Source organism: Barbus barbus, assembly GCF_936440315.1.
Source record: "Barbus barbus genome assembly, chromosome: 8".
In the NCBI taxonomy this organism is placed as follows: Eukaryota; Metazoa; Chordata; class Actinopteri; order Cypriniformes; family Cyprinidae; genus Barbus; species Barbus barbus.
The window spans coordinates 35,126,879-35,141,675 of record NC_136736.1 but is presented as its reverse complement, the minus strand read 5'-3'; the positions used below and the strand labels follow the sequence as shown (position 1 = coordinate 35,141,675).

The following is a 14,797-nucleotide window of genomic DNA, read 5'->3' as shown; positions in this document are numbered from 1 at the left end:
GTGGAGAGAGCGCTGGACATTCACTCCCCCCACCAGTGTTTCCGCTACATTCATTCTGCCGTGGCGGCCCGCCACACCAAAAATCATCCCCGCCACGGCTGCAGCTTTTCAGTGACCTCACTCGATTCATTTACAGTCTGGTAATTTATAGTGGAGGAGACGTTAGTCACACACTAATTATTAAAAGGTGAGTATAATATAGCGCAAACTTAAGTGTAATCATAGTAGTGGTGTACGTTATGTGTAACGATTCGATTCAACCTCCAACATTACACAGTAGTTGTGAAACTGATCGCAGTTGATCCGTGGTCCGTACGGACCAGACCTCAAGGTTCGGTTCGCATGTGATTAACAGACTAATTGCAAAAATGAACCATCATAGAGTGAACGTTTATCATTTGTATGTGTTTTATCTTGCCAATTTACACATTTGAGTGATTTTAAGCCATTCCAGCGCAAGACAAAGCGAATAGAACTTATTTCACTGTCCGTGCGCTGATTTCTGTGGCCACAGCTGCCGGACACGGCGCCCGCGCACAGATTTATAAGCGCACGCGAACACCGAGTTCATTCTTCATTCGCATTTCCTTGTGTTTGAACAGACGCATACATACAGAATTATGTGAAAATGGACGTCTCAACAATCATTCTCGATAACGCAGTCACTCATCTTCAGTGAACGAAAACAAGTTAGAAAGAAACAGCATGTGTATCATTATATTGGATCCGTGCATTCGGTCTTAAAGGGACAGCTGCCTATAAACACATGCTGTTATGACAGAAGAAAAGGGGCATGGTCCACGAGAAAATCATTGTGACAAACCCCCCTGGAAATACAGCCTGCCGCCACAGCTGGAAAAAATCCTAGAGGAAACACTGCCCCCCACCTACAATCCCTGCCGGCCCGAGACTCGAACCCGTAACCTTTGGATTACGAGTCCGACTCTCTAACCATTAGGCCACGACTTCCCCATAGAGGAAACTAATACAGTTACAGAAAATAAAAACAGATAGGATGGTCAACCAATCGATTAGTAAGACTGACCTTTTTTTTTTTGGGCAATGGTGGTGATTTGAAGGAGATGAAATAAGACAGAATTTCCCAAACTGGGGTTCATAAATTGATGAATTTGTTTATTTTAATTAATTTAAATGAAATTGAAATGTATTTTAATTATATAATGAAATAATAAATATGTAAAAATAACATTTATACATGAAAACATCGAAATAAAACCCTTACATTTTATCTGTGTAGCTAATAAAACACTTTCAAAAGAATTTAAACATTTTATGTGTAGTTACGTGAAGATTAGCCGACATCAGAGAATCGTTAACCAGGGTTTTTGTAGTTAAGTAAAACAAAAACAAACAAAAACATTTTTTTGCTTGAAATGTTAAGTGAAATAAAATAAAATATAAAAAAACTTTAAAAAAAAAAAATGTTTTCAGCTAGTTGTCAAGGCAACATTTCTCATTCTCATTTATCTTAACTTGTACTAAAATAACTAAAACTGAATAAAATAAAATGAATAATAACTCTAGACGTATTTAAAAACAAAAAGTAATAAAAATGACAAAAACACTCATCAAAATGACTAAATCTTTAACTAAAATGTTAAAAAATATATATATAAAAATGAAATCTATATCAAAATACTAAAAAATATATAATAGTATATCAATGATACTAAAACCTGTCATGAACATATGAATGTGCTGATTAATTATTAAAATATCAACTTAAAATGTCAGAGGGACTTGAACTGAATCCCTGAACTAGTAGATTTGTGGTGTTATTTATACAGGTTAATACTTTGTACAGTATCTGTGGCTGCTGTGACACACACACACACACACACACACACACAGATCATGTGCTTCACTTTAACCATTTACAGTTACTGGACAAACGGCTCCAATAACAGACACAAACACTGAAACACAGACACACAGATAAAGACAGGCAGAGATAAAGACACAACAGAGCTGCTGTGATCGAACGACCTACAGAGAGAGAGAGAGCTAAGACAGGAAATGAGATCGCAGGAAAGGAATTGCGACTGCATCCAAGATGTAGTTTAATGTCTCTAAACATGAGGACCTACAACACAACGGCCACATGTTCCACAGACTCAACCAACTCTGATCCCTTTAATAGTCACAGAAATGGCAAACGGATGCCGTTACAAAACACAGAGTTCAGACAAAAATTAAAATGTGCTGAAATGTGCTCTCCCTCAGGTCATGCAAATCAGGATGAGTTTGTTTCTTCATCAGGTTTGTAGAAATGTGTCTCTGCATCAGTGTCTCAGCAATGTATGCTCTGCAGTGAATGGGTGCCGTCAGAATGAGAGTCCAAACAGCTGATAAAAACATCACAATAATCCACACCACTCCAGTCCATCAGTTAACATCTGGAGAAGACAAAAGCTGAAACAAATCCAGCATTAAGATGTTTTTTAACTAAAATACGAGTCTATAATCCATAATAACGCTTCCTCCAGTGAAAAAGTGCATCTCTTGTTGTCTCTCACATCAAAATCCAGCCACATATTTGTTTAGAGCTCTTCTGGACTGTAAACGCTGCTTGATCTGTGCAGATTTCTCTCCTGATTCATTTACATTTAGTCATTTAGCAGATGCTTTTATCCAAAGCAACTTACAAATGAGGGCAATAAAAGAACAGACCAGACCAGAATTCAGACCAGAACACTTTTTCACTGGAAGCGTTATTATGGATTATAGACTCGTATTTTAGTTAAAAACGTCTTAATGCTGGATTTGTTTCATCTTTTATCTTCTCCAGATGTTAACTGATGGACTGGAGTGGTGTGGATTATTGTGATGTTTTTATCAGCTGTTTGGACTCTCATTCTGACGGCACCCATCCACTGCAGAGCATCCATTGCTGAGACACTGATGCAGAGACACATTTCTAGCACAAAAGTAGATATTTATCACAATGTTCACGCTGCTCTTTATCATACAGTGACTGCAGACAGTAAACAGATGCTGCCAAGCTACAAAAAGCATAACAAAAGAATCAAAACCATAGTCCATATGATCCATGTGCTGTATAAGAGAGAAACCGGCCTAAATTTAAACATTCCTCTCCACTATATTTCAACTCGTATTTGCATTTCCACATATTCAAATTTTACACAACATGTTCAGTTATGAGACATGTGAGAACGTTTGAGGAAACAATGACAGAATTTGAATAATTTCTTTGATGTAAAACAGATCAATACATCCACACCTGTCATTTGAAACACTTTAAACATCATAATTTTGTTTGGATGTTTAATCAATTTTAAAGGGGACCTATTATGCAAAAATCACTTTTATAAGGTGTTTGGACACAGTTGTGTGGCCGCAGTGTGTGAAAACAACCAGCCTATAATTGTAAAAATCCACCCAATCGTTTTTTATTATACCAAAAAAATCATGAACGGTCTCTCCAAACGAATTGTTTACGTCACTGAGGAGAAAAAGTCCCAAAAATTTGCAAAGGCTAGTACTGCTATTGCCGGAGCTTGAGCTCTTGAAGCTCCGCCCTCTCCTCCGGGAGAACCAGCTCATTTGCATTTAAAGCGACATACTCAAAAATGGTGCGTTTTGGCTCATACCCTAAAAGTGACAATTTTAACAAGCTATAAAAAATGATTTGCCGGGTATTTTGAGCTAAAACTTCACATACACACTCTGAGGATATCAGAGACTTATTTTACATCTTGTAAAAAGTAGCATAATAGGCCCCCTTTAAAGCGGCAGTGTGTCATTTCTGCTCCACAAGCATCATCAAACAGAAATGACTGTGTTCAAACAGGTTTCACAAACACTGTGAAAGTCTGAGAGTCACAGGAGTGAGATCGCATGCTTCACCCGATTACTGTCAACAAGCCATGCATCAAAACAGGAAGTGGGTGTAGTGTTTAAATGGCATTTCCTTCACAAGCTTAAGAGTGAAACCAAAACACCCTGATGATGGTGCTTATACTCTCTGGACTGGTTTACACTTTACATTTATGCATTTACACATTTATGATACATGCAAGGTTGACACGCTTTCAGTAAGTTTGTGTTTTGAGGATCAATTCTGTAAATGAATAATTCTGTAAATGAAAAATACACAAACAATTCTCAAGCGACTATCCTGAGCTGTGACGTCATAGACAGCAAAGAGAAGAACGGTGCAGCTACTAGGGCTGTCAAAAAAATTTTTTTATTTCGAATATTCGTCAAATTTTAGGTGTGCGTCAGGAAGCCTTATCAGTGGTGCACTCGAAATATAGCGGAAAAAGAGAACATCAATGCGGAGATGTTGTTTACGTCAAAAATGAAACCAAGCCGTTCACGCAGAACACATATTTATCGCATTTTCTCGAGAGACATCTATCACCGTTGCACTCGCGTCTCGCACAAGAGAGCCGCATGTTTAGAAAGCAATGTAAAATTAATGTAAGTTCAACTTTTAAAAAACATGTCTCGAGACTTTATGGCGGTATGGCACTGCATCTCATGTTTTTAAATAGAAAAAGTACTCTTTGTGTTTGGTTTTCGGTCCTTTGTATTAATCTATACATATATACAGGGCCTAAAACTAACTTTTTGCCACACCTGCCAATGGCCGGTGACGTGATAAAATTTACCGGCCATGAAACTCTTTTTGCAAAAACAGGCAGTCATTACTACTACAATGACTAAACATATTTACAATGTTTTTAATTTGTCCTTTACTTTACTTACAAGGAAAAAAAACAAAAACAGATTTATTGATTTTTTTTTTGTCCCTAAAAAACTTACTCAAACATACTCAGTTTGCACCCGTGTTAATGGATGAAATCTAAAATCAGTGCTTTCTGTCGATTAATTATTTTTTTTAAATCACACTTTTTTTGTAATTAATCATGATTAATCGCATATTTATATTATTGTCATGATTTCACACTGAACCACAAAGTTAATGTAGAAACAACAAAAAAATAGTATATTTTAAATATGTTTTTAATGGCATCTTTTTACTTAGTGGCCTATTATTAATGAAGCATTAATACCAATACTGCTACTGGTGTCGCTATTAAATGCATTTCCCCTCAATTTTACCTAATAATTATAGCCATTCAACATTACAGTAAAATTGAAAGCCAGTATTTTTAACATTTAATAGACTTTTAAATATGAAGTGATTTTAAAACAATCTTCACATAAACTATAAATTGCATATGCATAAACTATACAGATTAATCTTTATTAATCAGCGACTAGAGCAGTCGAGTGATTTCTCTTTTTCTTTTGTTCCTTGATTTACATCAATGACAGACTTCAGCAGGTTTCACTTTAAAAGCAGCGCTATCTCTTTAAAACCTGATGCAAATGATGCGGATTTGACACACAACGTATTTTCTCTAAATTCTTTAAGGTAATTTAAGACTTTATAACTCATTTAATAACTCATTACTCGTTTACGAGGTATCTGGCAAAAACCGCGTATTTTGACATAATTGTGTGTGTTTTCGTCCGTTGAAGTGCTCCTGGTGCGCTGTCTGAAGCGGCTCGGTGTATGAGTACAGACCATGGTACAGATGAACGTAGCCTACTTCACTGCACTGTTTCTGCGGCGTAACCCCATGTATGTGTCGCCACATTCTTGAGTTATGAAGAATAAAGAAGGGAAACGTTAATCTTCCGAAATGAAGCAGCAATAACTTCTCAGGTAAAGTCTAGGGACAAGCTGGTCATCACACTGCTTTGACCTTATCAGCCCGTTTGTATCCTATTATTTGATTCGCTCTTGTCGCTTATGACAGAACAGCTAACCAATCACGATGAGCTCATCTTGGGAAAAGATTATTTTATTCGCTTACGCCAGAAACAGCGAATCCCTTTTAAACCTGGCGATTGTTCTCATTACATTGCATTGTTATATTTCAGAAAAGTTTTACCTGCCAACTGGCGACTGACACTGTTACATTTACTCACCGACGCCTATTTTTACTCGCATTCGGTGCTTGGCGAGTGTTTTAGGCCCTGCATACATACATGATGCTGTTTTCTTTCTAACTGTTTAAGCAACTTAATTAATTATATATGGTTTAGAAACATTATTTTAAACATTATGCACTTTTTCACAGTTAGTCGTGTTATTTTATTGCTTTGAGGAAACATGCATTAGTAATATTTTGTTTGAAGCGCCCTCTTGTGGCATCAGGAGAGAAGCCAAAAGCTTTTTTCCCCCCTAACTGCAATTATGCTTTTTAAATTCGAATACAATTCGAATATTGATAATATTTAAGAACAAAATTCGAGTTTAGTTTTTCAGCCATATTGACAGCCCTAGTGGTTACAGCACTAACCAGCAGATGAGACTGCTAACAGCGGGTGTAACGGTGCTTCCCCCCCTATAGGTCAACTTTACTAATTGACTGAGCAGCATAGAGGCAGACAGTCATTACACACGTTTACAATCATTCTGCAACAAACTAAATGAGAAAGTGCACTTTCAGCGGTGAGACAGCAGCAAATTATACAGTGAAGATGATAGCGCTGAAGTTAGAGGACTAACTACCGGTTAAACACAGATTAACCTACAGCTTCCCAGCATGAAAGAAATAGAAACCAGCTGAAATGTGAAATGTTTCGTGAAATATTTACACACTTGATCAATGTGTAAACATGAATAATATAATATAAGATAAATACTGAAAATAATATAAATGCTGAGAATAACATAAATACACAAAAATATTGGTGTAAGATTTACTTCGCTAGTAAATTTCATAAATATTACAAACAACAATTAACACACTGAATTAAACATGAATTTTAGAAAGTAGAAAAACTAAAATAGTATTTTAAATTTGGTAATATTTAAAAATATTTAATATTCAAATATTTTTATAATATGAAAATGTACTCCAATAATATTTGTTTTATTTCCTAGAACGGCAGAAATAAAACCCAGCTGAAATGTGAAATGTTTCCTAAAAATAGTTACACATTTTATCAATGCGTAAATATGAATGATATATAATGTAATATAATATAATTAATATCATACAGACTCTAAAAATAAGAATAATACACAAAAAAATTGTGGATTTACTAAAATTTCCACTCAGAAATTGCAAGTAATATTTACAAATAATTACAAAGAAACACATTGAATTAAATGTGAACTTTCGTAAAACGTCGTCCAATAATCTTTGTTTTATTTAACTTAGAAAACTCATTTTTGCAGTGTATCAAAGATCAATTCTTTTTATCACAATTATTAAAGTATAATATTAATATAATAAATGTGCAATGCAACAACAAAAAATCATTCACTTCAATTGGATTTGTTACAAAAACACTTTGAAAGGAATTCATAACATTGTCTTGTGCATGGTATTACTAGTAAAATTATGTCAATAATATTTGTGACAAAAATAATGAACACCTTAATCTCGGCATTATTTTTTATATTATATATTGTTTAAAAAAATGTGTTATTATTCTACTAATTGTTCAGACAACTTGTTTTGCACATCCTAGTAGCCTAGTCTTGCCATTATGGCTTTGCTGGTCCATAAAGCGTGCAGTAACAGAGTTATATTGGATGTGCTCTGTTAATTTCTGAAGGACGTTCTTCTTTTTGCCCTCATGTACACCGCTCCAGCGAGAGCCATGAATGAGAGCAGGTGGAAACATGCAGAAATCCACCTTCAACACACACACACATATGTGACCCTGCAGCACAAAAGCAGTCATGAGTAACACAGGTATATTTGTAGCAATAACCAACAATACATTGTATGGATCAAAATTATACATTTTTCTTTTATGCCAAAAATCATTAGGATATTAAGTAAAGATCATGTTCCATGAAGATATTTTGTAAATTTCCTACCGTAAATATATCAAAACTTCATTTTTGATTAGTAATATGCATTGCTAAGAACTTCATTTGAACAACTTTAAAGGTGATTTTCTCAATATTTAGATTTTTTTGCTCCCTCAGATTCCAGATTTTCAAATATTGTCCTATCCTAACAAACCATACATCAATGGAAAGATTATTTATTCAGCTTGATGTATAAATCTCAATTAAAAAAAAAGACCCTTATGACTGTTTTGTGGTCCAGGGTCACATATTCCAAGGAGACTTGAGAACACCTGATCATGCCAACAGGAAGCGTGTGTTGAGGTTTACATAAAAACACTGTGAATTCGAGCGAAGCACAAAGACAGAAAACCGCCTCGTTCATTACACTCATTACGCTTTGATGGTTTTCCCAAATACTCCAAAACCACTACATTTCTCAGCAGTTTTCCTGGAAGACGAGTCCAATCCGTGCGCCTGAGTCATCCTCTGGAGGATAAACAGCGTCTGTGACGTCACATCCCCTGTGAGCTGAGTTAAACATTACTGAAGAGGAAGAGTGGCATGTCATCAGACGCTGCCTCACACTCCTCATAAACGCAGCCCTGACCTCCTTCAGACGCAGCGCTGGGACCGTTTCTTTATCCGAAGGCGGCACAAACCTCCTCAACAGCACAAACCACACACTCCAAACTCCATCTGTCCTGGTGTACTACAGGCTTTATTACATAATTAAACGACTACTGGCAGGAGTTTGGAAAATCACATCTACAACAACAGCATAAAAAAACAACTGAGCAGACCATTGACTACTAGTTAACATTAACTAATGGCACGCATTGGACTAATGCCAGCTGAAGAGAAAAGTTGTTTCTGAGAAAGTTATTGCATTCTGATGAAAGATTATGAAGATATTTTCCTGTAGAATAGAGTCAGTTATGGCTTCGTGATTTGGGGAAAAAATCTAACTGTTATATTTGGTAAAAATGGCAAATAAAAGCTACTGGTTTGCTGTACTTATCTGTAGAGCTGCACAATTTGGCCAAAATATTTATGATTGTATATCAATACAAAACAAATTATAATAATATCAAATCACAATATTTAAATAAACTATTGTAATATTTCACTCGAAAATAAAACATAATAATAATATAATTATAATGATCATATCAAATAAAATATATATATTTTTAAATATTACTGTTGTAATATTTCAATGGAAAATAAAACATTCAGTATTTAAGGAAAAAATTATTATTATTGATAACAATAATATCAAATAAAATATTAAAAGAATAAATATTGTAATATTTCACTCTAAAATGAAACAAGCATTTAAGAAAAAATACAATCAATATTATTATTATTGATAAAAATAAAATAAAAATATTTTTTAAATGAAATATTGTAATATTCCACTGTAAAATAAAACATCTAGACAAGTAATAATAATACATTATTAAAGATTACATACTATTATTATTAATAATAATGGTAATAATAATAACACCAAATATAAATATATTGAAAAAAAAGAAAAATTTATTTCATTGTACAATAAAACATCAAGTATTTAAGAAATTATAATAATACAATTTTATATTAAAATATTGTAATAAAATAATATTATTAACAACACCAATATTTATGGTTGTTTTCGTGTCAATTATAATAATAATTTGGGAAGATGTTTTATGCATGTTGCGTTTCCATAAGCATAGATTAATCATCCAGCTCTAACATTAATCCTTCACAATAAGATCATGACCATGAATTAAGAGAGTAAACACAGTCACAGATGATTTGAAATGTGAGTGAAAGAAGGAAACAGCAACACAAATTCATGATTCATCACGTGACCGAAGACAGTGAACTTCCATCTGGTTTGCATTATCCCGCTGCTTCCCAGGAATATGGAAAAACAAGCAGCTTTGCAGCTCATTCGGCCAAATCAGGAAGTGATCTGGAGCAGTTTCCTGTTTCCTCGTCGCCCCCTCTTCCAGAAGCTCTGACCCCTGAAAGCCAGAGAGCATTTCCTTTAGACACGAGCTCCGTCAGGAAACTCCATATAAGTATGAGAGCGAGCGGGGAGCCTCCGCTTCCTTCCGTCGACACCTCGGCCTGATCTTAGTCTGCTAACCGTGACAGTACTGCTCACAGAAGCACTCCACAAACACCCATAATGCACTGTGCACAAGAGACGTCAGGATTCACCACTTCAGCAAAGATCATTTGTGACCCATGCTGGCAAAATGAGTCGGAATAAGCACATTTAAAAAAAATATATATATATACAGGTTTGCCAGGTCTGTATAAGAAAACCAACCCTAAAAAACAAGCAAAAAAGGCCTAAGCAAGCCCAATGACCCTATCCAAATATCAAAACTCAACATATGCCAGTCTCATACCTAAAATATATATTTCACACTAACCGTTATGCGTAATACACAATTTCAACTTGAAAATCACTAGTTAGTAATGATCACTAGCAGTTTTCATAAACAAGCTCAAAGGCCTCCCTTCCTCTCAAAACTCATAATCCAACACAGTTTTATCATTGGTAGAAAGTAAAATATTTCAATATATGCATTTCAGCCAATTATAATTTATGCGATATGTGAAACCTTTAAACCGTGGGGAAAAAATCCATTTACAAGCAGCTCAATTACAGGGGAAAACTGTGAACTTGGCAACACTGAGTGAGATTGAGAGAGAGAGAGAGAGAGAGAGAGAGAGAAATGTAAAATATATTGTCTCTATATAGTCAGCATCAATGAATAGTTTCTCCGTCAAATTTAATTGGATGTAATTTGAAATGTTTCATGGGATTTTATTTCTTGCCCTCATTAAAGCCGTTACGTTCTTTTATCTTTGAACTGATTAACCGACTGATTTTTGGTAATTTTGTCATCCATTAGCAACATTGATCGATATCAGTAGTATTGGCCTATACAAAACTCTCATCATTAACCACCAACTATCATCAAGATACATGCTAAAATGAGACATCAGATGCTCTCGCAGAACGGATGCGATTGTCCAGCATTGAAAGAAAGCAAAAAGCATTCATCAGTCAAGGACAGCTACATAATGCAATAGTTGACTAGCAGAGAGAGACGTTACTGTACATCTGCCCAACCTACTGGACACCAGACTTTCTGTAAAGCAGGTTGTGAAAGCCGATAACATCTACCACAGACGAGATTTCTGTCAAAGATCTCGCTGGTTTCCTCTGCTGTTTGAAGGTGCGTGACGTGGAGCGCCGAACCGAGGCTGGAATGCGGCTACTTCTCCAAAACATGCTCAATTCTGTCAAACACTGATGAAGCAACTGAGTTAAAAATACCCAACTGCCACCCAGGGACGTGAAGATGTTAGGAAACAACACTCGCAATCACGAATCAAGCACAAATGCATTTGTTCCCATGTGTCTATCAATCTAATACCATCACTGTTGCTTATCAGTTTTGATTTAAGTATAACAACAATTCCCTGGAAGAAGAGATTTTACATCTCAATGGGACTATCCTGGTAAAATAAAGGATAAATAAAAAATAAAAATAATAACAAACACATTTTATTCATAGAAAGTGGAGAATAACTTAATTGCACATTTGTTACTGACTTAACATCATAAACAAATGCGTTGAATCCTCAATTTACCATGGTAAGCTCCTGCCAAAATACCATAGTATTAGGTTAACGTTTATTAAAATATTAGATTGTCTTCATAATAGCAGTGTTATTAAGTGTTTATAATAATAACAAATATGTTTTATTCATCTAAAGTCCAGAATAACTTGATTGCTGCACTTAAAAACAGAAAAGCCCGTGGAATTCCTGCCAAAATACTAAAATACTAACATAGTATGATAGTACGGTTTATAATTGAAAATTGGAAGTTCTTTTTATTAAGTTTGTTGTTTTTCTTTTTTAATAAAAGCAGCTGTTAATTACCAGTTATTACAACAAAATTGGGTCACACTTTAGAATAGTAACACTTGTTAACTATTAACTACGACTTTTCCCTCAATACATTTTTTTTCTTCTGCTTATTAATAGTTAGTAAGGTAGTTGTTAAGTTTAGGTATTAGGTAGGATTAGGGATGTAGAATAAGGCATTAATATGTGCTTAATTAGCTCTAATACATGGCTAATATACTAGTAATATGCATGCTAATAAGCAACTAATAGATGTAACCATAAAATAAAGTGTTACCCAAAATAGCATTGTGGATTTTGTTGTGTTTGTAATTTTTAGTAGTTACTGATTTTTTAAATATGTTGATTTATTATTTTTTTATATCAGTTGTAGTTTAATACATGAATTTAAATTAAATGTTGAATTTTATTTTAGAACAAAAAGATTATTATGTTTTAGTTTTAGATAACTATAATAATCCTGATATGGGTCAGTGATTCTACACATTATTTATGAACTGATCTTTGCCTAACAGTATTGAAAAAGTTGAAAAAAGTTGAAAAAAGTCATGCTATTTCAGTTTTTCTGCTTCATTATTTCATGTTTAGTTCAGTGTGTTAGTAATTCAAGCAATTTCTTAATGAAAATCGGGTAACGTGTTACTTGAAGCCTTTTTCATAATGCATAATAAAGGTATTCATAATGTACGTTATAATGCATTATTCAGATTACATCTGAAATTGGTTGTTTGCCATGTCAATGCATTAAACTTTCTTAAGGTGTGTTCAATGGATACTTAAGTATTATAATGTTTTATAACTGTGGTTACATTATGAGGTGTATTACAAGGCATAATTAATACTTTTAAGATGCATTATATATTAAGGCTTGAAGTTTTAGATTAGATGATTTATTTTATTATTAGCTTATTTTGTTTACTGTGTTGAGAGTTGCTGAAATCGCGTTTGGTCTCATACTGTATCGCGTATCTTGTCAGTGTGAGCACTTGCTTGGCCATTTTTAGTGATTAATAGGAAAGTGGGTTCAGCTGAATTCTAGCAGTGATTTGTTAGATAGGTATAAAAAAGGTTATTATACCGCGGCAGCCCTCGTGTGAAGCCCTCTTAGTGTGAAGACCGAAGAGTGTAAAGACCATCGACTCTACCGTGCGACTCCACCGGGCTGGGACACCGGCAAAGGATATAAGTATCGCTTTTTATTTTTATTTTATTTTTTCCCTTTTTATGTTTACTATTGAAATGTTGTTGTTGTATGCATGTGTCAATTTTAGTTAATTTCTGTATTTTCTTAAATGGGTGTATAGAGTATTTACAGAGTGTTAACTTTTAGTTTTAGTTATTTTTCTTATTTTTAAGTCGCTTTGGATAAAAGCGTCTGCTAAATGACTAAAAGTAAAGTAAGATTAAATTTTATTACCGTTGTGCAGAGTACAAGCACAGAGCTAATGAGATGCAGCAAAGTGTTACCAAAAATTGTTCCTACACCATTTTTTGTCAATGTACAACTCAAACTGAGTGATATTTAAATGCAAAGCAGTTACACGACCTCATATAAATGTGGTACATATGGAAATATGGAAGAGACTGCCGCTCAGAGCCAAGCATGTTACCGGGTGTTGCACAGAGTGCATTTACTGTGCCTACAGAGATTAGATTAGACCTGCAGGACTGTGTGTGTGTGTGTTCTGCTTTCATCTGAGTCAAATAACAACTCAAAGACAGCAGCAAACACACACTCACCTCATGCATGAGACCTGTGTGCACCTGAGGAACAGAAGAACAACATCACACACACAAATGCACAATCTCAAATGTCAAGCACACTCAAACAGAAATTGAAAGAGAAAAACACAAAGAGCATCTTCGCAGTGTTTATCATGTTTACATCAGTCAAACCACACGAGAACACACAACACATGTCTGTCAGTCTGTCCAGGAAGAAAATCACATGCATTTCAGTTCGAGTCGGAAAGAATGATTTCATCAGCATGCTGTACTTGTTGCAATGTCTGTATAAATGAATTCAGATGCAGAACACACTGAAAACAACCGCCAGTATCCAGGGCTAATATGCTCAGCGGCGTCTAAACATCCACAGCTGGAGTGAAACACACTAATCTGTGTCTATATGAGGAAAAACACCGTTAAGACACGAATATAACGATCTGAAGGCACAGATATCGTTGTTTTCGCGCATCTGGATGTGAAGCTATTTGAGGCTCACTGAGCTGAGGCGCCATTCAAACACATAATATCACATTATTTACCATGTAATACAATAACATTGCCTCATATATATCCGCGTTAATAGCCAAATGACAAAATTACCTATTTATTTGTCTAAATATCCACAAATTCTCACAATAGATTCACCGTGTGATTTCAGTCAGAATATGAGACGCGCTCCAGAACTCACCGATTTTTATTTTGACACTCTGGAAAACCCGAAGACCTTCCTCTTCGACCGCCATGCTCGCAGCTCCAGCTCTTGTCCCGTTTTCCGTTCGTTATCCGGCGCTCTTTCTCTCTGTATTCCAGCGCGAACGGTGACTCACCGGACTGAGCAGCGCGCGGCGAACGCACAGATCAAACGCGACCGTTTCTCGGGGGGAGGGGCCTGGGAATTGCTTCTCGCGTGCTGATTGGATGACAGCGCGGGCGCGTCATGAAGTGGGAGGGGACTCTCACGTTACACCTCGTCTGCAGCGAAAGCGTCGCGTCAAAATCGCGTCGCGTTGAGTGCAAGATGTTACCCAAATTAGTCATCCTAAACAGCAGCATTAGTAATAGCATGCCATTAGCTTTCCCTAAAAAACAACTATTGTTTTACCTTTTGCAGTTATTTTTGAACCACATTCATTCATGTACCAAATTAGTAGTTTTTAATTAAAGAGAAACACTGTTTTTTAATGCACCTGTCAAGTTTGAGATTTTGGGCTTCGTATTTATTCAGACTAGTGGAAAGAAAACATCCAAAAGACACTT

General features: G+C 35.3%; 1 protein-coding gene across 2 annotated transcripts in view; it reads right to left on the bottom strand.

The window, feature by feature from the left end:
- The window catches only part of LOC306874235 (ras GTPase-activating protein 3-like), a 52,322-nt gene extending 37,916 nt beyond the window's left edge, over positions 1–14,406 (bottom strand). For both annotated transcript variants that reach the window (XM_079424131.1, XM_079424132.1), the window contains exon 1: positions 14,229–14,406. In XM_079424131.1, coding sequence (XP_079280257.1) covers positions 14,229–14,283 — 55 coding nt within the window. In that variant the 5' untranslated portion in view covers positions 14,284–14,406. The remainder of the gene's footprint in view (positions 1–14,228) is intronic.
- Between the last annotated feature and the right edge of the window lie 391 nt (positions 14,407–14,797).